At 44.1% G+C, this 24,575-nt stretch overlaps 1 protein-coding gene across 1 annotated transcript; it reads right to left on the bottom strand.

Moving 5' to 3' along the window:
* Positions 1 to 5,275: 5,275 nt before the first annotated feature.
* On the bottom strand, positions 5,276 to 12,301 carry gtf3c4 (general transcription factor IIIC, polypeptide 4). Its single transcript, XM_071909673.2, has 5 exons — positions 11,987 to 12,301; positions 7,329 to 9,059; positions 6,945 to 7,075; positions 6,374 to 6,462; positions 5,276 to 5,529 (listed from the first exon to the last, which is right to left on the bottom strand). Exons 1-5 carry the CDS (start codon positions 12,299 to 12,301, stop codon positions 5,465 to 5,467), a joined length of 2,331 nt encoding a protein of 776 aa, XP_071765774.1. The 3' UTR covers positions 5,276 to 5,464.
* Between the last annotated feature and the right edge of the window lie 12,274 nt (positions 12,302 to 24,575).

The following is a 24,575-nucleotide window of genomic DNA, read 5'->3' as shown; positions in this document are numbered from 1 at the left end:
GGGAACGCTAAAATATGCATGGCTATCCGTGACAGACAGATAAAGCAGGGCAATTAGCCACGTAATCCTAGAGCATCGTACGGAATAGTCAGCCTCAGCTGTCCTCTCTCTCTCTCTCTCCCTCCATCCCTCCCTCCTTCCCTTTACTCTCTTGGTCTCCATTAGTTAAATGTACTCTGTGTGTCGGCTCCCCATCAAATCAAGTAACACTTCCCCTAATTGGCTTATAAATAATACAGCAGGGCCTACATTATAATTTCATCAGTGGTAAACATTGCGGGGGCAGTTGGTAAAGAACCTATCCCTCATTAATTTCTTAATTTGGGTAGATGGAACGAAGGGGAAGTGAGGGAATGAAAGGTAGGGAGAGAGAGAGAAAGAGAGAGAGAGGGAGAGAGAGAGAGAGAGGGAGAGAGAGAGAGAGAGGGAGGGAGAGAGAGATGTGGAGATCGAATGAACAGAGGGCCTCGTATCACCTCAGGCAGAGAGGAAGGGAGGGAGAGAGGGAGGGACAGCTGAAAAAACAAGGGGAAGAAGATGCTACTGCTGCCGCTTTTGTTAAGAGATGTCAGATATTCAATCCAAGGGTTTTGTCAGTACTCCTGTGCAATAGGTGATGAGGGCCCACCGCCCCCTTTACACAACACACACACACACGCACACACACACACACACACACACACACACACACACACAAACACACACAATTTCTCTCCCCAGTCTCAGTCCTTGTTCTTTTTTTATACCAACTTAATGAATATTTCATAACAAGCGACATAAATATTCATTCTAATGGTTTTGCACATAGTTATTACCGGTATTTCCTTTTTTTAAAAACAAAAATACTCATTACAAATTCTGCATAACCAAGCCCTGAAATAATTTCTCTCACTCTCAGACACACACACACACACACACACGCACAGGCTTGTGTGCACACATACACACTCACTTAACACTGTGAGATTATCTAGATCAACTGCTTAGGCAATATGTCAACAATAAGTCACTCCCTACCAGTTACTTTTTAATGAAAATATCCCCAATATTGTGTTTGCTTATGTCAGTATTAAGATCTAATGAATTGGATGTACAGAAACATAATATTTATATAAAAAAAGAAATAAAAAGAAATAGAAAAAGAATAAAGTTCATTTCTAATTTCAAGCGTCACCAGCAATAGCAATACAAAGAGAGAGAATTCACAAATATTCCCTTTGTGATGAAATCCTTTTTGTAAAAGGCAATAGGTGACTTCTATTACCAGCTTCCCTTCCTTTGGCAGATAAATGTCACTGAAACCTGCTATTATATTGCATAATGCACTTTTAAGGGAATTTTACATGGCCTGTGATAGGTGCTATGAAATATGAGGTATGTGAATATGACACCCTCTGATCTCTGAAAGACAGATATTAAAGCAAACTCTCAAATGAGCCATTTCCCCCTCTCTTCCTGCTGAAATCCGGAATATAAAAGGCACAGAGAGCCCTTCAGCCTTCAAAAGGAAAGTTAAGCGTTCCATATTCTCGGTGAGATTTTAAAATCTAGCCACCTGAAGGCAATCTGTCTCCGCTGGAACCTAACTTGTCACTGTTACAGAAAGCTGTCACTTCACGGTGCCAGCGCTGATGGAGTCAGACATCCATCATCCAGCTGCATTTACGAATACACTATGTAACGTCTTGTACTGTATGTTTCGCTTAAGACACGCCGCAACAAGCTCAGGAGAGCCACGGATCTTCTCATCCCTATCCTTGTCATCTCGCAACACAAACAAAACCCCAAGCAATGAAGAAACAGCTCTCCATCAATCAAACCCACATCATGCAAATCTTATTAAAGTAAGGGGAGGTTGTGGTGAACGGCGACAGAGTTAAACCAGCCGTACACGGTGCAAACCCCTCCGCCTAATTGTGGCTGAACAAGAGGAGACAGGGAGCATGTTGAGAATGAGCTTAATTAATGTAGCAGTAAAAAGTGGCCCTCCCTCTCCATGTCCATTGTGCTGTTCAGTATTAGTTCCAGTTCAGCGCTCTCATGGCCAGGAACAAGTAGCGACTCTAATGATGGACATACCCCTCTCACCCCCGTCCCCTCCTCCTCCTCCTCCTCCTCCTCACTCAACCCCTCCACTGGTCTCGGGTCAGTGCCCCCCCCCCCCCTCCCCCCCACCCCCACCCCACCCCCCACCCCTCATTCCCCCAGCTCCCTAGGGATCCCAGACAACCAGTTAGACAGCCCATGTTCGCCACATCAGCGCTGTGAGAACAGAAGACAAACCTTGCATACTGACTTCATTAGCGCTGACAAGTTTTGGGGGATGCGCCTCAGTTTAAATACTTTAGAAACAGAAGAGAGAAAGTCTCCTGGGGGGCGTGGAGGGAGCCGGCGGCGCGCGGAATGATGCAACTTCGGATAGTCGCTCTGCCAAAGTGTTTATTGTGTGGTGGAGCCTATTTTTGGGGTCCAAACTTTGGAGACAGCCATGTTTATTTCAGAGTTGAGGGGCTGTCTGCTTCCTGTCTGGCTGGTATACAAGTGTCATTGCTGAGGGGGGGAAAAAAAACAACTAAAAGTAAGATTTATGAGGTCAGTAAGGTATATAAGCTTTTTTTAAACTACTGATACCATATTCAAAAATACTAGTTTAATTTTTTTAGTTAAAAAAAGAAACAATTCAATAACCCCAAAAATCAAGCCTACATACAGCAGTCAAAGAGCAAGGCAGTTTATTGGAGGGTTAGGTGTCGAGTGCAGCCATCATTATCAATACTAAACCAATCAGTGTGTGTATTATTCCATCAGATCACCGTCTGGAAACGGGGTAAAAGAGGTCAGGGAGTGCTGCCGTAGTTAGAAACAACCTGCCTATAAATTTTTACTCAAGAATATGACAAAATACAAAAGGAAAGAATCAACAGGAGCCTCATAAAAATGCTGAGTCTCAAAAACAATGCCGTGATCCCACCAGGCGATGCAGTCAAATGTCTGAAGCAGCGGAGCAGCTGCCATGTTTTATAGCGTAAGTGGGAATATTTTGAAGCAACAAAATGAATCGATACTCTTGAGAGAATACAACGGGACGTATCATTTTCAAAATATATAAACAAAACAAAAGGAATATCATATGAAATTAAAGTGTGAAAAGGTGCTATGAATGTTTTATGCCATCCAGCCACTGACATAAAGGATATAAATATTGTATGCAAAGAGAAAAATCCCCCGTTTGAAGTCTTGAGAGAACTAAGACAGTGGGGAAGAAAGGGAGGGGAAGGCGGTAATTACTAGTGGAGATGCTCTTTGACAGATTATTATATTAAAGCGGGAGGAGGTTCAACCAAACACAGCTAACCTCTTTAACAGTGCTGGTCTCCACCTATCAATGACATGAACATTATAACCTGAGGCGCGACTTCCATTTGACAAACAACACACTGAGCACCAATCCCACGCTCAAAAAACCTGGCAGCCATGCAGAAACCAATAAACCCCCGTCTACACCACACTGCTGCACCGTCCCAATTCATCCCTTTAATGTTTCATTTTGAATATACACTCTTTCAAACGTGTCTTTTTTAACACATCTGTGTGTCTTCTTTGGGGCAACACACACTTGTGTTACTTTACAACAAGACATGTTAATAACAACACGTTAAAATGTATTGTCATTAACATGTTGTGTTGAAAAGTAACAAAGCAGGGCATGTTTGTCCTTCATCATTCTGTTCTATGATTGATTGCTGATCAGTTAGATTTAGCTAGGCTCATTCTCTGTACAGTGCTTTGAGACATGCATGTGATAAAGGGTGTGTGTGTTGTGCAAAAGAAGACAAAAAAAGAAGAAGACACAAATGTGTTAAGAGAATAAGAGTGTGGAGTGCTTTTTGTTATTGTAGAAACAAAGTTAATTTTCCAGTTTGCTTAACGATGGCAGAAATTTCTAGCAGCCATACGCAGGACGATAATGCGATAAATGATTCACTTTCCAGTAAAATGGGAGAAAATTTTCCCCTCATTTTGACTGCATCTTCAACCGACTCTTGAGCCAAGTCAGTGTCAACATTGGGTAGGAAAACTGTGGGTTATATAAAAAAAAAAAAAAGAGAAAGAAAAAAAAAGGGGGTCCCTTTCATGAAGTCCTGAGTGTTGAGAGCCTTGCTGCCTCCTCTCGCCTAGCCCCGGGGCAGGCTATCATCTCCAGTGACACCAGAGGGAGGGTGGACCCCCTACTCCCCCCTCTGCCGGGTCCGGGGCTGAGCCGAGGATGTGAAGGGATGAGAGAGGCCGCGGCAGAGAGGAGCGCTGCTACCAGCCCAGTCTCCCAGGTCCCACTACCTCTTTGATCACTGGCCATTGACCTCCATGTCTCCAAGATGGGTGGGGTGGGGGGTGGTGGGGAGGGACGGAGGGAGAACACGCCGGCGAGTGTGTTCCCCGTCCCTGCAGCCCCCTTGTTCTCCCCCGAAAATAAAAAGGGTTAATTGTATTTAACAATATGCTCTCTAACCCCCTCCCTTGATTAGAATTAGAATCACATCTGGCGCCATGTTCTTGTCCCTCATTACTGGTGAATCTCATTACGCCCCGCTCCCGTGGGAGGGGCTGCGCCGGTTTTTAAGCACACTTTTTCGCTTTCTTCCTGCCTCTTGCTCATCTCATCTGCCTCTCCCCGCTCTTTCTCTTCTGCGTTTACAATAGCGGAAGTCCTCATCTAAGAGAATGACTGAGCACCAGTTCTTTTTTTCCCAGAGCTTAGAAATTGTTTTACAGTGCCAATTAAAGTAGGCATGTTGAGTTTCCCCCCCCCAATCCCTCCCTCCCTTTCAGATTATGTATTATTCAGAATGTATTATTTGTTGTGTTCAAAAAAAAAAAAAAGGACTAAAATAGGACTGGCAGAGTAACTTCCACTTACTTGCAATAAAAACTACACCAAAGGTTTGGAAATACAGTCAACATAAGGAAAATGAGGGAGCTTATTTATGGCGCCCTGAAGTCCTACTGAATAATAAAAACCTCCCCCTATAACCGCATTTTAAACTTTGTTCCCATTGTGCAAAGAAACACCCAAACACTGTCTGTGACTTGGAATTAACTTTAGATGAGGAAAGAAAATATGAATAGGTAAGTTTTAGTCCAAAATGTTTTACCTCATTAAAATATAAATTGCCTTTAAGACAGTGTAAAGGAGTTTCTTTGCACATTTTGTAGACTACACACCTGTCAACACACTCAACACTAAGATGTGGAAATACAGAGAGTTCAAACATAATGTATTCAATCTTTCCTTTATTTGCGTTTCTAAAATTATATAAAGTGATAAAAAAGAAAATGAACAAAAAAGAAAAACAACAACAAAAGTAGCAGTGATGTCTGCCTGACAAACTGGACCCTGCGTCAGACAACATAGGGGGTTGCAGGGAAACCCAGCCCCGTCTCCCTGAGGTCCGTCCCGTTCGCTCTAGATCATCGGTGAGTCGCAGAATGTGCAGGGGCCCTGCAGGATCTTCTTGATCCACTGCGGATCTGAGGTCAAAGAAAAGACAAATCATTTTTGTATTGCATTTTTCAAAAACAGTTAGCAAGAACTTTAATGCTACCCAAATTAAAAACGAAGGACACAAAAATAGGTAACAGAATGTTTTGAGAAGGGACTTAAGGTGACAGATTTTGCCAAATCAGCCCAAGCTCTCAGGTAGTGTGCTCCGACTGCACAGGCCTGGTTTGGGATGCATCTAGGAGCCAGACTAAAACCTCAGAATTTGGGAATTGTAAAATGGCCAATGCACCCAATTATTATTATTCTTCTGCACTGATAAGCAGTGTAGGAACCACAGCTAAACAGAGTTTGTTTGGTGACAATAAACATGCTAAACATGTTTGGCACTCATCCAAAAGTGCCAAACAGCACCATGAGTGTACACATTAGAATTGAGTGGCCCCCAGTGGAACGTGAACCCATATCCCTGTCAGTGTTAGTGCCATGCCCATTGAGCTATACAGGACCAAAATTGTATAAAAATAATTTATGGTTGCAGTCGGTGCTCAAAATTTAGGTGGCAGTAAAAAATCAGGTTGCAAATGAGACCAAAATGATTACATTTGAGCCATGAAGAGAGACACAAAAAAGGGATGTATTGACTTTTAAACGTGCTGTTAAGTATTATTTAGGAAAAAACCGCACTCTCATTTGACTAATCATTCATTCTTAAATATTTGCTTTGCCCATGGAGGGCAATCGAAAATGTCAAGCAACGATCTGAGAGGCTTAGCGAGGATGAACGCAGAAGCTGAAGGTGACAGGAGGAGATGGCTGATTGAGAGAGTGACTGTGAAATGGAGGTGGAGAGAGATGGAAAGTGGCGCTTACCCCCAGGCTCTGGCAGTCTGGCGATGCTATCCAGCAGGAGGCAACGTCTGAACGTCAGCGTCTGGCAGGCCTGGTATGACAACACACACCTGGAGGAGAGAGGCATCAGAGAGCTGGCTGGGAGGTACAGAGATGCTCACACAGCCATGGAACAGAAACGGGGTGAAATTGACGGGCGCAGATTTCCCCCTATCAGTGCCCACTAGGGGCGCCACGTCCCATTCAACTGGTGAGACCGTAGGTTGAGGAGAGGGGGGGTGTATTTATGAGGAGAGGATGGGAGTGGTGCATGGGTAAATATCAAAAGGTGGGAGGCTTGATTACTGCTCCGTGAAAATAAATAAACCGTCAAAAAGGAGGCATTTGGCATTAAGATTCGATTCGTGTCCTGACTGCCGGGCTTAACTGCAGTGTCTGAACCAGGAGAGCTCACAGTCTTCCTGTTAGCTTGTATTTTCTGTAATAAAAACACATCTTTAGTGGATTAGTTGTACTTGTGGAAGGGGCGGGGGGGTCAAAAGAATAAAGATGAAACAATCTACACCTAAACCTCTAAATAAAAGTTTCCTACCTTAGCCACATGTGGCCGTTTTTACAGATTGCTTGTTTGTGGTCCGTGAAGGGCAGCACCTCATGACACAGACTGCAATACTCCGGAAATGTCTGCTTGTTCATCTTCTTCTTGATGTGGCCAATCAGGACCTGGGAAGGATGATATACAGAACAGAAGAAGACCAGAGGGCACAGATGAAGAGGGGCAGGTTTTGTTAAAGGCAAATACCAAATTGAACCTAAATCCACATTGAAAATGGTACAGGAAAGGTGCAAAACACTACATGAATAAAAGTTTAGTGCTTAATTTCATAAAGTCCAAGTAGGAAAATAAGCATAAGTATAGTGGGTGTATAAAAAGACAAATAAATCAATAATTTTTAGGCGTTTCAGTGAGTTTTACCTCTGAAGTCCTGTCGTCGGAGTCTCTAGAGAGGTACTCAACCAGGCCACTGGTGGGGATGCTGGTGTTCACAGCAGTCCAGATGTTGAGGTACACCCCGCCCAGAACCTTCTTCATGTGCTCCCTGTTCAGATGGGCCTCCACAGTGTCAATCGAAACCTGCGCCTCCGCTATCTCCTCCTCCAGGTTCTCCTCCTTCACCCGTTTGCGTCCGTCTCTGTCGTCCTCCTTCACCCTCCCGTCGTCTTCGCCATCCTCTTCCTCCTCCTCACCTACAAAGACCTTGGTGTCCTCGTGTGTAGGCTTCCAGCGGGGGTCTGCGGGAGCTTTCTGGAGAGATTGGTAGAGGATACGCTCCAAGAAGAGCTTGAAGCGCCAGAAGTAGGCCGAGCCGGCTTCCTGGATCTTCCTCTCGAGCTCGTCCTGCAGGGAGTGAGGGATGCACTTGTCTTTCAGCACCTTCCACCTCACCAGGTCGACCAGATCCGCCAGCTTGTACAGGTTCTGCGAGGGCGACTTCAGTAGCAGAGCTGCTGCGGTTTCTGGCGTTTTCAGGGTCACAAAGTTTACCTGGTAGGTCCTGTCAACAGGATGATGACCACCGACCATACCTTGTGTGCTGGCGAGGGCAATGTAGGCTCCGTTGTGGCTCACGGAGATGCCATGCATCCGGCGTCCTGGGAAGCTCTCGGGCCGCAGCAAGTCCTCTTGCGCGAAAACCATGGTGGTTTCTGTGAAGGTCGGGGTCAGCTTTTTCACCAAGCCATCCATCGCACACGTGTAGACCGTGACTCCCTGCCTGCTGACGGCCAACGAGACGAGGGGGAGCGAGTGCAGCCCGGCCACATGGGAATTGTGGACGTTCAAACCTGCAGGAGAGATCATCAACAGGCACCAAAACACATAGCAGCCGCGTGTGGCAACCACCAGGCTGCAGTTGGTTTTATGGATCGGGTGGACTATCGGGACACATTTGATGTTCTCAACAGCGATTTCGTCCGACTCCTGCCACAGGATCACGGGGTGCCGAAGCGTGAAGTAGCCTTTCACCCCTGCCAGGCTGACAGGCATGATCTTGACAGGTCCCACCTCACTGCCGACGATCAGGCCGCTCATCCGGCGATCGGTATTCTCATACTCCCACCACGCGAGGTCACTGGGCCGGGTCACACCCGATTCGATGAGATCATAAAACACAACATCGGTCCCGTTCACACATGGCAGGAGAAACTTCCACAAAACAAGGTCCCCATTCTCCATTAACACCGCTAGGAAAACTATCTCCTCCTCCCTGCATGTATTGTCTGCCTGGATTTGTTTGACAGTATAGACGCTTGACCACTCCATCCTCAGTGGCGTCTGCATACGGAACCGGCGCTGCAACTCCTCAAAATTCTGCAGGTTTTCCTGCGGTGGCCTGTTATCTTTTTTGGAGTAGCCGCGCTCTGCTAGCCTGTCACCGTACCTTCTGGTAAGGTCAACTAGCGTGCTCCACTCGAGACGCTTGAGGCTATTATGGATGGTAAGTCTGTGGTCGAGCGTAAGGCAAGCAAGCAGGCATCGTCCGCTGGAGTCGCAGCCTAAAGGAGACCAGCTTGTGTATTTTATTCCCTTGTGCACTCCTACAGTCGGGTTTATCACCCTGTCAGACATAAAAGCCTGCCGTACACTCGGGTCCGCGTGGGACGCAAACTTCTGTCTTGCTTGAGCTAGCTGGTCTGCTGGTCCCACCTTAAGGCAAAAAATAGAAAAAAAAAAGTTAATGGTAAAGTTCAGGTTTAAGAAACTTATGCGCCACAAGTCCCTTCAGTCCACACAAAAAACACATGCACCAGTATTTGCTATTGGAGTGTTGGAGACAGAACAGCATTCATTTTAGTAATGCTAGTGCTGACAAACAATTCTTGGAAAAATATGAATTCTATCACTTTTGGAAGCTACAAAGTGCTTTGACAAAACGTTAAGCACGACATTTAAGTTCTATATTTTAACAACTCAGAAAGCACTGAAAACCTCAAATGTGGTACATGTGATTCTTTAGAGTTTTGTCACCTCTTTGACTTGCACTACCATACAAATTTCTTACCATACAAACTGTCAATCAGTCTTTGGTTCCAGTATCTAAAACTCAAATACAATGGTGTTTTGTGTGATTTGTGGATGGACAGAACTGACTCCCAGGCTATGTTGATCTACCCCCTAATAAACACACAGATTAGCCAGTAGCAACACAGTATATTTGCACACACAGTGATTAATTCATAAGTAAAACAATAAGCTATACAGTGATAAAGCCTAAAATACTACAGACTTGTGGAGGTGATAGAAATTGGGGATTATAAAAAAGCAATAAACAGCAAAAAAACAAACAAACAAGTAAAGACAGGTAAAGACAACTGAAAACCTAAATCCAACTGTATATGGCATAACAAAATGTAAACAGAAATAAACATAGAAAGTTGTGATGCAGAAAATTTAACATAAGTGGGAGCAATTGGCAGGTGGGACGACGCACATTACTATATTGAAAGGTGAGAAATTAATTTTTTACGCAAATATCAGATCCTTATTTTCTACCAAAACAAGCCACAGGGTGGGGGCTAAACAATGCACAAAAACTAGCTAGCAGCAAATTTTTAACAGTTATGCTAATAGCAATATCTGGCCTCCACAATGTTAAGCATGGCTTTACAACAAGGATATTCAGCCGTGTGCCATGGAGGCCGGGAGTCTGCAAGTTTTCATTCCAACCAAAGACCATTAAGATTATCGTTAACCATTAAGACTACAGCAGCTGATTTCACTGATTAGCACAGCTTCAACCAGAGAGGAGGAACTGATCAGTGAAATCAGCTGCTGTAGTCTTAATATTTACAACATGAGACAGTCTTCCACTGCGCCTCCAATTCAGAAATGTCTTTCCCATTTAACGAGCAGCTAATCATATCTAGAAACCAGAGGAGGAAACTAACTTTTTGCCATTCTGCCACTGTGGATTACTGGATTATAAAATTCTGCTACTTCCAATATTTTAACTGCCAAGTTGATTTTTGGAATACAGAGGAACCTAAATGCTTGTGGTTTACATGCCAGAGCAGCTGCTAGGAGACAAATTAACCAGCCACAGCCAAATTTAACAGAATTTATCCCCCCCGCCTCCTATTATCCCTTTAAAGATCAGTATAAGGGCTGAGATCATTTAACTTTCAATTTAAGTAGATGTCTATGTAGATGATCCACTGAATTTTATTAGTATTTAGGGGTGAAGTATGTGGTCAAATGTCCATCATTGACAAATCGATAGTATCCAGGTGAATATTTGGTTCCAAAACACATTTAATACACAGTTAAGTTGCTTTACATGTAAATACAATGTTAACACACACAAAAAAAAAAAAAGGATATGCCATTTTAAAAACACATCTGTGTGTCGTTGGGACATCAAATTAACACAAGATATGTTAATGTGTTAAATGTATTGGTATTATTTGCAGTATAAGAAAATAAGACAACACAGATATGTTAAAAACGACACATCCCTTTAAATTATGCAGAGTTAATTTTCTTGCATGAAGAACTAGTCTATGACATTTTGTTCAGGATCACTCCATTGTTGTCCGAACATGCAAAATCCCAAAACTCAGTGGTGAAGCCTGCAGACTCTCAGCTCTCCATGGCACATAGTTAGACACCACTGCAATAAATAATCAAACCATACTCCCACAAGGGCAAATGCTTGACTTGCATGGAGTGATCCCATTGATTTTGAAGTGTAGATATAGCCTACATGTCTATACATCTGTTTTGTAGACTCAAAAAGCATCAGAAACCGTTTACTGACTAGCTAGCTCTTATTGCTTCACAGAATGGTTTTATAGTCATAGTATTCCCCTTACTTCACCTCACAGCCATCTTGGTAGGAAAATAACAGTGACTGTAATAAGTTAACAGGTGATTACTATCAAATGCCAGCCACAGCCAATGAGCTGTGTATATGGTAAAGCACCATATTAGTAGGAAATGCATGTGACTGCATGGGAATACTATTACTTTGTGATGTTGAGACTCCAGATGCAAGTAAACATAAATCATATGCAGCTATAATTGAGGTCAATTGGGAATCACAATGTTACCGAGATTTAGCCCACTGTTCACCTCTGTAGACCACAGTTTTAGCGGGAAAAACACGGTCACAAGTATATGTCTTTAGACACGAGACATTTAAAAAAAAAAAAAAAAAAAAAAAAAAAGCTTAATTGTTTGCATCTATTCAAGTTATTGAGATTGAGCACTTCTTGTGCAAGCTAACGTTAACTCAGCTGTCGGTTGCATAGCTAAATAGATTGTAATAAAGGATCTTAACGTCCAAGTTAGCTTGTAGAGTCATTAGTTTAGTGGCATAACAACACGAGTTTAAACGGTCAACGGCCGCTTTACGACGATTGAACCATTCATTAATACAGTACGCGAACAGCGAGCGGTGGACTGATTAGACTGTAGACCGTTTTCCAAGTTATTATCATGCTAAACCGCAAGTTGGTGAGCCGAAGGTGGCGTAAGGATATCCAGCTAAATCGCTGTTATGTTTACGCAGCGCGTTACGTTTCTGGGGCCACTGGGAGGGCAAACGGCAAGACCGGAGCTAGTAAACTGTTTACCTGTAGTTGTTGCACTTCTGTCGGTACGGGAATTGAAGTTCGGTGCAGTGTCAGGTCTTGTTTGTTGCTGTGCACATCACACACCAGCTCCATCAGAGAAATAGCATTAGTGGTGGAGGCGGCCAGCCGGTGATCCTGGGACCAGGCGAGCGGCTGGAGCCCGCTAACCGGGGCCATGAGAGTGACAACCGGGTCTCTCTTCACCACCGGACCCAGGCCCGAGGAGGGGCCATCGTCGGACTCGTTCGGTTCGGTTTTAATAGCTGCCTTTCTTCGCAATGTGTCTGTCGAAACTGGCACACAGGCGGCCGCCATTTTTTCGTGTGCAGGAAGTGACGACGGGCAAAGAGGAAGGCGGGACTTCCTCTCTGGAATATATGAAAACACGTCACCGATGCCAAACTGGTGTGTTGTGAATTGGGAAGCAGGGGAATCCGTTTACCTTAATTAGACCACTGCAACTCTGTCCACAGTAAATTCACGCTAATACAACCTACTTACGAAAAGCGAGCAATCAAGTTTAAAGTAGTACAAAATCATTCTCTTCTTCCACTTCTGATGTGACCTGAACCCAGCATAAAAGACAGCAGCCATTCAGGACCAGCTCAGAACCAGCTCTACTACAACTAAACCTTTCTCTTCACTCTTCACCGAATAATGCACAGAAAGGTAGTAGAAAGATTCTTATTCTACCTGCCTGTAGGCATACATATATAACATAGCCTATTTATATGCATTTATTATGTTTATAACACAGTAATTTAAAAACACTTGATAAAAGTTACTTTATTTATGTGATGTGAAAACTCGTGATAAATAGAAACCATTCAGTCTTTGCACCTTTCACACCAAATGTGAAATTAAATGTGACAATTTTTCATAAATGTCTGATTATGCCAAGATAATTATTGACTATTAGATCATTTTTGGAAATAGTAGGCCTACAAAAAGTACATTTAAAGAACATTTTCAATGTCTTTTTAATTAAGTATCTTTTTACATTTCTTTTGTGAAAACACTTAAATAAAATAAGGCAGGAAATATGACTACATTGTGAGTAAGTATTCAGTTTCATGCCCTGTTCTAACAGAAATGTTCATAAAATAAACCTGAGAGAGACAAATATGGATATTCTATGTATTCTATTAATAGAAGATATGGAGGATAAACAGAAAAATGGCTGCCCAATCATTTAAATGCAAGTTGCTCACCCAGCACATACCAAGGAGGTTTTATATGAGATTTAAAATAATTGAGAACAACCTCATCTCGTCTTACTTTAGGAGATCGCTCCCACAGTTGCTGCTTCATTAGTTTGAAATAGCTTTGAATTCACACAGTTTTAAACTATTTGCTCAAGAAAGCTTTTTAGTGAAGCTTTTTCAGTTTGTGCGACGTAGCCCAAAGACTGGGAGTGTAAACAAGGAAGTGGAGGAGATTCACGACTGCGCACGCGCAACGTTTTTCGACTGTTTTTTGGCTGTAGTGAATATTTGCCTTAAATAACGGCGTAAATATCTGTCTTTTCCACTCACACTGCGATCGTTAGCTTCAGGAGCGTTGGATTATGCTTCAAGAGCTGTATGGAGTCATTTTATGGATATTTTCTGCTCTTTTTGGAACTCTAAAGATCGGTCCCTAATGACTTCAGTTTTTTTGGAGAACAAACTTCACCGGAGTTTCAACTCGCATGGGGGTGAGTAGATAATGACTGAATTTTCATTTCTGGGTGAACTATTCCTTTAATGAAGTTTGCACCAACAACTTTAATGGTATCGTACTATAAGCAAACCCTCTTGTAATTTTGCCAACTTTATATTTGCATTTGCTCCAACTCTTTGATGTCACCTTCTGTACTCTGATTGCTAGTCTTCCCTCATCCTACTGACTGGGGTACCCGCAGACCCCAGAGGTATACTTCTTGTCATATCTCACAGGTGCTTTATTCTATCATTCCAATTTTTCATGACTTTGTCAATCAATTTGTTCCTAATGACTTCATATCATTGTTTTCTGTTTCTGTTTTAATTAGTGCTTTTTAAAAATACCAATGTATTGGGGTCCTGGGGGACCCCAGTCAAAAGCACCCAGTTCCGCCTATGCAGTTTTAATAGATGGAACTATTTATTGAGTTCATGTTTGCCATGGGTCCTAATTTAAAGTATCACACACTATCAGGGGGGTAGGGGCACTCTGTCAGTCATTTTGAAGGAGACAGACACAGATGCAGCAGACAGATTTCCTCATGTGCTCTGTCGACGACCCTAAATACTGCTCTTCCTAAGGTAAGATGATGTTCAAAGTCAGAAATACAATACATAATTTAATTAACTGTAACTTTCCTAAAATAATAATAATCTGTTTTGGTTTTTTTTCAGATGACATTAATTACATAACTAATAATGTTTTGAGAAGAAATAAGTTAACATTTCGCTATGATGGTTGTTTCTTACAGTAGTTTATTCTTGGGGTCCCCAGGGACCCCAGTCGGTAGTCCTTGTATGTTAAATATGTTGGTAGGATGAGGGTTAATGATTGTTGTCTTGTTTGAGCCAAAAAATAAGACTTTGTATTCTTACAAAGTTAAGACTTTGTATTCTTAAAACAATAATTTTTTGCAAAGATGGCTTGGTTGTGTCTCCATTAGACTCTCCAGAAATGAAGTGGCAGGGCTGCATTTGCTTGTGAGATTATACTGATTTACCTTTTGCACATGAATTTCAAAGCCATTTATTTGAACTTTTTATTTACCTTGCTCTTAGGATAAATTATTTTATGAGTTCTATCTTGATAAGCTGCACGTATTTCCGAGATTGTGTTAATTTGCAGGTGTGCTGGACCTCTGGTCAAGGACCAACCGGCCGCGAAGCTGCTTGTAATGATTTATAAATGTGACAGTAAAACATGTAAGAAGATCCTGATTGTCAAGGATGCCTCACAACCTTGGTAATCTCAGTTTGGCATGTCAGTCTAAATTTATGCTTTCATGTTGCCGTAGACAATCATTCATATTTAGCAGTAGCCACCGCAGTTTTGTTGTTTTGCAGAAACATTTCTCAGACCAACATGTTCCATAAAAGATTAATGGGAGTGAAACTGCAGAATATCACGCGGCCGCTGGAAGAGGGCCAGCGGAAGCGGAAATTGCCTCGCAGTGCATCGCCGGTAGCACAGCCCTAAGCGGATGTAGACCCAAGTGACTGATGACTGTCACAGGAATGAAGCCATCACCAGACAACATGGTTTTGATCACATCAGCAAGAAGTGTGTATTCCCTGTTGGGTTAGACTGGAAACCAGAACGACGGCAAGTACAGGAGGATTTCTGTGAAATTATGTATTTCATTCTAAGTACTTCTCAACTTTGCTTTTCAAAATAACTGCTTAATGTAAAGACTAACAAGTATACAACCTTTCCTTATGCTATTTTCAAACAGATGAGCTGTTTTACTGTATAACACAGAATCTCACACAGCTGCTTCACAAGAGGTGAAGAAGTTACTTGCTGGAAGTCCAGTATGGTTTCTGAATTTTGCTGACTCGGCCTTAATGACCCATGGACATCAATGGAGTCAGCAGCACAAGTCTTTATTGTAACTGATTATATATTTGTTACAGTCTAGGCTTGTTTATTTATATAGCCGTTTATCACAGTCAAGTCTTAAAGGGCTTTACATACCATCATACAGCATACTACATCATACATATACATACTACATATAACACATCATATACATCCTATAGTAGGTCATATACATTGTTTACTACACTATATACATACTACACATCATATACTACATCATATACTAAATTTGTTCAATTTTCATATTGTATTGTATTGTATTGTCCAGCACTAAGTAGCTGTATAGCTATATGATATGTTGCATAAATGCATTTATGTTCAACTCAAGGTCTGTTTCACAGAGCAGATAGTGAAGATGAACCAGTCTTGGAGGAGTGATTCATCTTCTTCCATGACAAACAAAGGCATTATTCTTGTTTTTTGTAGGTATTGTAATGTGAAAATGTGAATAGCTGAATCATTTCTATGCACATGGTGGTAGATAGTTGTAATTTTAGACCTTTTGACTTTTAAACTAGTTGTCAGAGAAAGCAGGTCTAGCTCAGTTGTGGAAAATGCCCATACAATGCCCTTTGAACTCTCTCTCACTTGCATGCCAGTCTCCCACAACAGCACTTGCCCCTTCGCCTATCAGAGAGCTGACTTTCTGTGGTGGATACACATTCTCGCACTTGCAGAGTCGGCATGCATGTAGGTTGGAGAGAGGAAAAGTGTTCGCAATAACTGTGTCCGGACTTTGTAATGAGCGCTGTAATCACCAAAACATGCTATGTGTCAATACGTAATGTGAAATCAGTTAACTAGGAATTCGTTTTTTCATATCACAGCAAAGTGAAATGCCATATTCATATATTCGTGCCACTAGACCTGTGTGTGTGTGTGTGTGTGTGTGTGTGTGTGATGCATGCATATTGTAGAGACTCCTGCAGGATAAACGTTTAACATTTTGTGTGTATTTGAATATTTGTCACCACATATCGCATTGTTTATTATAACATAATTACAATATATCGAACAAAAGAACTGAAATATTTGTCAGTTTTGTGTAGAATAACAGTTTTGTTGAGTAAAGTCGTATTTCTCAAAACAGTATAAGCAGTCTTAGACAATAACGTGTCAAGATTTGCACATCTTGTGTTAATTAGATTAGGATAGATGAAACTTTAATGATCTCAATGGGGAAATTTTGTAATCTATGTGACACATAAATTCGAAGAGTGTAGCACTATACTGAACTAGCACTGGCTCTGCACAATGATATATTTACCACCACAAGAAAAAAATGAACTCAATCCCTGACAGGCCCAACATCAGTCACTTCATCTGCCCTAGTGTGGTCGCTCTCCACCAAGAGAGATCATTAATTGTCCTATTTCATCATTAATTAGTAAAAATATGAAAACTGTCCCCTCTCCGCAGTAGACGGCTGCGATGCGTGTCAGCGTGCGTTGCGAGATGAGTCACCGGACGCTCCTGGACCGGTCAAAGGGCAAACTGCTGCCGCCTCATGAAGAGCGGAGAGTCGCAGTCAGACAGTGATTTGTTACCGCTCTCACATGAAAGCCTCTCTCGCAGTGGCTGCCTGACTCTCAGCAAGATGACAGCGGGATTTCAACAGGCAGAGTTATTTGTCACAAAACAAATTGTTACAAATCTGTGAGACAAATATAGAATAGCGCAGCCACCATGTTTTAATCTCTCATTTTTCTGTCTTTTGTTTCAATAATCGAAATGAATAAATGAATGGGGACCATGGTATGTTTCATTCTTAATGAAGCGTGTAGTGAATGAATATTTCAGACACCTGCTGTGTGTCTTTGGTGGGTTTTGACTGGGGACCCAATCCCAGCCTGGGATGTATGAATGTTGGATTAAACATTCATCAAATGCTGTCACAAAAACTTTATCCTCTCCTGTCAACCACATATAAAGAGACGGAAACAGGGCCCGCGCAGGCCAAAGGAGCCCAGCGATGCTTTGCACCTCAGTCTTTGGCTCAGTTATTGTGCGGTATAGTGGAATTATTTAGGCTGCACTGGAGTCGTGTCTTCAAGATATAGGTGATGTAGTATGGGTTTGTGGATATGGATGGGGTCAGCTCAGGTCAATCCCCTGCATCTCTAATATCCACCTGCTGTCTTGTTATTGCCTGCAGGTTCTTCCGCAGCCTCTCAACCCTCAGTAGACCATATCCTCCGCTGTTTGCTCGCATCGAGTGTCAGTGGAGCCGGTTACACGTATCTTGTGAGGAAGCCCACAGGGACGTTTTGATGCATGGCTCATCATACATGTTTTAATCATTCAGTCTCTCAGACACCTCCCAGGAGGGAGCTGCTGTAGCGCATTACCGAGTACACACAATTAGTGATATAATCATGATGATGATAATGAAATGTATTTAGAGCATATCAGCGTGGTTCATGCAGCTCAGGAGACATTAGCAGGACCGCAGCCGTGAAAAAGCTCCGGTGCTCGGCATCCTGGCGCTCTCCCTCTGGAGAGCGGCGGAGCCCAGCAGGTTGCCACGTCAGAGATTAGCAGTCATAGCAGTGGACTTGGCGCTCCTCGTGTGCCGTCAACTGCGAAAGCCTCACCTGACAGGTGTTGCTCTCAATCAGTGCTCCTCTGCCCCCCCACGCTGTCCTTGGGGTGGGAAGGAGACGAGGCAACCCAACCCCCCCTCCCTGCCCCACCCCATTCCTCCTCGCACTCCCTGACGCCCTCTAACACACAGGCGATGCTCTGAAACGTATTGGGCGTCCTACAGCAAATCCCCCTCTCGATGAGAACCCATTGATATCGCATCAGTGGGAAACGCGGCGCTGGCCTTTTATTCGGCTCCCCTCAGCGATGTTCAGTCACCTGTTAAAAGGTCAAGGTGATAGGATGTCAGGATCAGAGCGAGGGCTTTGACGCCGGGAACAACAGTGTACACCTTGTGAACTGTTTTAACAGACTGCAGCCCGAAAGACAACCAACGATCAACTAGAAGACCTTATTTTTCTGGCAATGTTCTATATTTAACATGTAATCGTGGTGGAAACCTCTGATTTGTTTCCGTCACATGCCTGCGTTAGGGAGAGAGAATAACAAGCACTTTCACATTCCCAAGCAGAGGGAAGAAACTAACCGACCTACCTGCCCTTTGACCTTTTGATTAACAGAGGTGAATGGCCGCTCCTCATGACCCCAGGTTGACTCCGCAGAGAAACAAAACAAAGTAAACACACAACATACGCTGCATTGGAGTTTGCAAGTTTCATTGTTATTTGAAAGTGGAGAACGATGTAGACTATGGTGTTTCTCACATTTAAATATCTACAAGTGGAAAAAAAGACATTGTGGATTTGAAATGTCATGTCATCGCTGTCCAGTGAAAAACTGCAAAATGTCAAATTTTCAAGAACTAAGAAGAACAGCCTTGTTTTCAGATTGACCACCATGCATGAGTTTATCCAAAGGATTTTGAAAAAGTTTCATAAGACCAAGGGTTGTAGAGTTTGTCTCAACCCATAGAGGAGCATATAACCCTTCAACTGAAGTTAAAACATGAAAATCACCAAGATTGGAGTTACGAGGTTTTCGCAACCAACAGTGACATGCAAGTCTAACCTAAATTCAGAAAAATGCTTGTCTTTTGCCATATAGGCCTTTTTCAAGGGTTGCCCCATCTTGTCAACTAAGTCAACTAATCATTTGTTTAAAGACAATTTGATAGAATAGTTGTTTTTTCTTATAGAAAGTATCTAGTGGAAAACGATGAGCATCACAGTATTCACAAATACACATTGGCCCAGTACTAGATCACCAATTTTCATTTTGCATTGCATGAGAGTATTTATTTACTAATGTATGAGAAGTAATTTTATAGATTTGCTAACTAAAATTAATTAACAAAATCCTGCCACTACGTATTAGTTGACTATAGAAGATATGTTTAGCTGGAGACGGCCCTTAGTCTGTAGGTTATTAAAGAAAACATGGAAATTGATTGGGTGGAACTTGGGAGAAACACAAGCCTTTCTATTTATTCACAGTGATAATGGCTGAATTATTCATCCTGTGTAATGATTAATTAAAAAAGGCCTCAGGTCCTGTGGCAGGTACAGGCTGCTGAGGCGCACACTGACATTCCCATGTGATGTGCTGAATGTCTCTCTCTCTCCCGCCGCCCGCCCTCCTTGTGCTTTTCTCTCTGCTTTTCTACCCATGCATGTCTTTAGGGAAAGTGCCCTCGCACTTGTACATGCCTCTGCACCCATCATTTTAACCTACTTCACAAATACATGAGGTGAAAGACTAGGGCTGAGTTGCTCTGCGTAATTATGTGTAAAACAGACCCGGGTCAAGCAGTATTTGCAAATACTTTTCATGGTTTGCTTTAGCCTACTTAGGTGGCAGATGGCTGGGGTTTGCTACATCGGATAATATGAGTGTTAGAGCATTTGTTGATGAACATACTTTCTTGTGACTGACAACATGCTTGACTCTATTTGAAATGTCACCTATCAGGCACCCAATGTGGTTTTATTTAAACACTTTTAATTTATATTAAAAAAATCCCAGCTGTGGCATGATAGCAACTCCCCAGAACAGACTACTCCCCTTATTTCACTGCACTAATCACTTATCACTAATCACTAATTATTAAGCCCTGACACCAATCAACTTAACAAGACAAAGCAGTGTCACCAAATAGAGTTCAAAGTTTTGACAGACGCCAAAAAGAGAGTCAAAACGTTAGCCTGTTCCCATTCCCATTCCCATTTTAAAATAAAACGGTACCATGAATTATAAAAGAAAAACAATGGTTACAGTTAATCCACAATTGGGATTTTTGACAACACTATTTTCTTTGTCTCTGCCCCAGGACTGGCACATAAAGTGCCGGCACATCAGTGGCAAACCCTAAGAATTACTTGCATATTCCAAGTCTGGTTGAAAAGAGTCTTTCAAATGAGCGATCTGGAGCTTAGGACCTGCAGTATTTGGAATAGTACCAAGTTTGCACCGCCGGATCACCAGACAAATTGAAACACATTCACTGGCTAGCCGGGGAAACTTTTCTGCTGATGTAGTGGATGCAGAGTGATTCCGCAGCTGCCACAATTTTACACGCTTGCAAAACGTACTACAAGCTCACTTTTATCGTGCGGCTGTGTCTGTATCACCCAGCATTATTTTGTGGAGAGAATTAAATAGGCTCCTAGACTATGCTCTGTACATTTCAGCGCTACATTTATTAGATTCCCTTCATAATAATCGTGATTCTGTTGTTTGGATGATCCTCTCTCCTCAGTGATGCTCTGTATCCCAGTGTATCCAGCGGCCGGCTGCTGGTAGCCGGCTGCTGCCAGGCCCAGGTGAAGAGTGGCTGTCGCATCCTCTGACCTAGCCTTGGCAGCTGGCGGTGGGCAGGGCATGCCCTGTGGCAGTGCCAGGGGAAGGCCAGGAGGGCTGGGGTTCGGGCCTGCTCTCGCCTCTGTTTGGGTCCTGCTAATGGAATGGGGCTAGGCCGCCCATATGGCACTTGTGAGAAGACTGGGGGGCTCTGGAGGTTGGCACACGGAGCCACCAGGCAGTCTCCCGTTAGATATTAAACAGGACAGGGCCAGACCTACGCACTCGCCCCACACCCGCCTCGCATTATGGATGTGCTGGCTGATGGGGATGGAGAGGTACCTGCACCAGAGGCTTCCTGCTGCCTTTAAAGGCTAGGAGTACTGTGTCTGTCTGTGCTGGTATCTGCTTTGGACACAGTTCAGTTTTGTAAGGTAACGTGGCACCATTTCCTGTTAGATTCCCTGCTTCATGTACTGTAGTTCCTCCAAGAAGGCCTCGCTTTTGTTCCTGGAGACCACGTCGACAAAAACAGTCCAGGTTAATGAGCCAACAACTTGGAGAACGTCCTTTAGTTGGAGGTCAAGGAAAAATCCGTTGGCCAGGATCTCGGAGGTTCTAGCCCAGCGTACCGGAGCCGGCCAGATAGGCCCTGTGTAGGCAATGAGATGGGCAGGGGGAGAGCAGTAGCCCACCGGCCCTCTCTGGCACAAGACCTATCTGGCTCCTCTCGGAGCTGCGTGGGACCAGGAGAAAGGAGAAGGAGAGCCACATGGGATGGGAGGAGGGAGGAAGGGAGGGAGGGGAAGTATGTTGGATTGGTCTGCAGTGCAGCAGTGTACGAATGTGTTCACATATATACTGAGATAATGCTTACCCTCTAGAATAACTGTGTGCTCCTTGCTGACTGTACCACACAGGCTGATGCAAACGGAACTAAAATTACCACTTCAGGGTGACACTGGCAATTTGTACTGCAGACCTAAAAAGGGAGAAATAGCGAGGGTAATTACAGTCAGCGGAAAAATACAGTTTGACGTTGCCCTGCCCTGGTTTCTTGCTAATACTCCATTAAAAAGTGAGGCCAGACTTTTAAACAGGTCACTCTCGCTAACCCTCCCTCCCGTCTCATTTCTTCTTCCTCCTCCTCCTCCTCCTCCTCCTCCTCCACCCTGTCTTCATCCTCCTCCTTCTCTTCCACCACCCACCTCTCTGGATCTGGAACAAAAGCCACCTCCACTGCCACCACCTCCCCTCCCCATCTCCCGCTTTTCCATTTTATTGGTGACAGCTGCCGCGAAACAAACTCGCGGAGCGAGAGAAATGATGTGTCAGTGGAAGGTCCTTTAGCCCGCGCTGCTAATCTGTCACACGCCGTTTGTTGTTTACCGTTTCCTCCCGCTCACCGACTGGCCGGCAGTGCGCGCCGCACAGTAATGGCGACAGATGCTGACCCGCAGAAGTGTGAATCTTGCCGATTTCTCCCTGCTGTCAACCTGTAAATTACAGCTATCGGGAGTAATTAGACCCGATAAAACCCTTCCAAGCCTCACCCCCCTTGACACACACATATACACACACACACACACACACACACACAGACACACTTTTGGCCTGTCAATGACCTGAGTGTATTGCATTTTGAGATGGGAGGCTGCAGGCCCTGAGCTGTTATGTATGAACTACTCACTGTTCTAGTTTTTAATTTAAAATGAAAGGGGGAATTATATACCTTCATAATAACGGCCTTGTATTTTGAGCTGTATAACACTAAGGACTGTTCTGTGGGTTTATTTTTTTTGTCTCTGTTATTGGTTAAAATCCAACATCTTTCCACAGAGCAGTTTTTGACTTTGAAGAGTGTAAGATGGATGAGGGCAGCGGGTCTGAAGTTGCAGAGGTGAGTCCGTCCACAGTGAACTATCCTGGATGTGAAGCCTACCTGGATGAATCTGCAGACATTCAGCCAGTCGTCCTCTACTTATCCTCGCAGGCTCAGACGGCGGTTTGCAGGGACAGCGGGGTCCTGGGCACAACCAGAGAAGTCAGCACCGGGCCGCCTCTTCTTGCCCTGGCATCCGTGTTCGGCCTGCAACCACCACCGCGCCCACCACTGCCAAGCATGCTCTTAAAAGCAGGGCCTGTGCCCCTTTAAGTAACTCGCCCGATACCAAAGGTCACACAGCCAGGTCTTGTCATCCTCTCCCTGACTCTCTGCCCTCCTCCTCCTCTGTCTCCTCCTCTCCCCTTGCCCTCCTCCTCCTCCAGTCCTCGGTGCCCACTTCCTGACCATCAGAGCCAATCACTTTCCGCCCCTCACCTCCTCCGCCACCAATGCCGAGCGGCAATCTGTCACCCGGGCACTAGGAGATGCCACCCTGCCGGCCGCCTTCCGTACACTGCGGTAATGGCTTCTGGCAGCCCTAGAAAGATAAGTAACCGGCAAAAAAACATGAGAGAGAGGGAGGAGGAGGGAGGGAGGAGGGAGGGAGTGAGGGGCAAGGCGGTGCGGGAGGGGGGCGGTTAGTGGAGGACCCTCTCTCACTTTCAAACTGCCCCCATCTCGCCGCTGTTCGACCCTCCTCTCCCCCTTCGTCTCACCCCGCTTTGGCCCGGTCGCTTTGCACGATACTTCAGTGAATAAATGAGTCGTTTTAATCCGACTGACAAGCTGGCATTGCCCAGCCCTGCCCTCCATCTGTACTGGCGGCCAGCACAGCAGCAGGCCCCAGGCAGCCCGATGTGCCAATCCAACACACAGCTTATCCTGGCTGTAGCTTCAGGGACAGAAGGGTTAGAGCTCTATGCGGCAGCTACCCTCTCCACCAAAGAGCTATTTATATAAGAAAGGGATTAGCTGGTGGAAGCTTTGATGAACTGGAAAAAAATTATGAATTTGCTCCCATCCTGCTCCAGTGAACGTTTGAAGTCAGGATCCTTGTCTTCATAAATAAAAGCGAGTATATTTTCCACGTTTTTACGTGCGCTACAGTCTGAGGGTTTTGCCGTCGAATAGGTCGGAGGTTAATAGATCTGGTCAGATGACTGCAATTATCAAATAGCCCGTGTGACATGAAATCACTAAATAAGTCATGTAATTGAGTGTTTGTGTGAATTATATTATGTTTTATTTCACACCCATTCTGAGAGCAAACATTTCCTCAGCACTGCTGTTGTGCAAATTAAACCACGATAATGCAGCGATCACAAAATGATTTTGCAGCCTCCACTAAATGCCAATAAAAAAATCGCACGGCCTCGCCTCTGCTGCAACAGATGAATGCTTTTACGCAGCGACAAAAACAACCAAAACTGAATTAATAATGTAGCCTCGTTTCCACCCGTCCCACCACTGAGGGGTTAATTTTGCTCTGTCATCCTTGGCACAGCAAGAGACCAAATGCACCATCACTCATGCGGTCCGTCCGCCCAACCAAAAACCCAGAGGGAGAGAAAAAACTTGGCCGCAGGAGGTGCTAAACCCTCTGCTCCATTTCCTCTCTCCACAAGCTCTTCTCCACTCCCACACTGGGCCGCTCTCTCTCTTGCTCCCTCTCTCTGTATCTCTCTCTCTCTCCCTCTCTCGTGCGCGCTCTGTTTTGCTCTCTCTCACTTGGCCATGTGTCACCTCCAAGTCGTTTGGGAAGGGACCTGGTAGCATTTGAGT

Source organism: Centroberyx gerrardi, chromosome 2 (assembly GCF_048128805.1).
Source record: "Centroberyx gerrardi isolate f3 chromosome 2, fCenGer3.hap1.cur.20231027, whole genome shotgun sequence".
In the NCBI taxonomy this organism is placed as follows: domain Eukaryota; kingdom Metazoa; phylum Chordata; class Actinopteri; order Beryciformes; family Berycidae; genus Centroberyx; species Centroberyx gerrardi.
The sequence above is the reverse complement of the archived record's forward strand: the minus strand, read 5'-3'. Positions and strand labels throughout refer to the sequence as shown.

What these genes read in the sequence shown, in the direction of transcription:
- gtf3c4 (XM_071909673.2), bottom strand. Translation starts at nt 12,301, where the DNA reads ATGGCGGCCGCCTGTGTGCCAGTTTCGACAGACACATTGCGAAGAAAG. An exon ending in CCGACGACAGGACTTCAGAG is followed by an intron (nt 7,076 to 7,328) that starts GTAAAACTCACT and finishes CATCCTTCCCAG; the next exon opens with GTCCTGATTGGCCACATCAA. An exon ending in CAGACTGCCAGAGCCTGGGG is followed by an intron (nt 5,530 to 6,373) that starts GTAAGCGCCACT and finishes CTTTGACCTCAG; the next exon opens with ATCCGCAGTGGATCAAGAAG.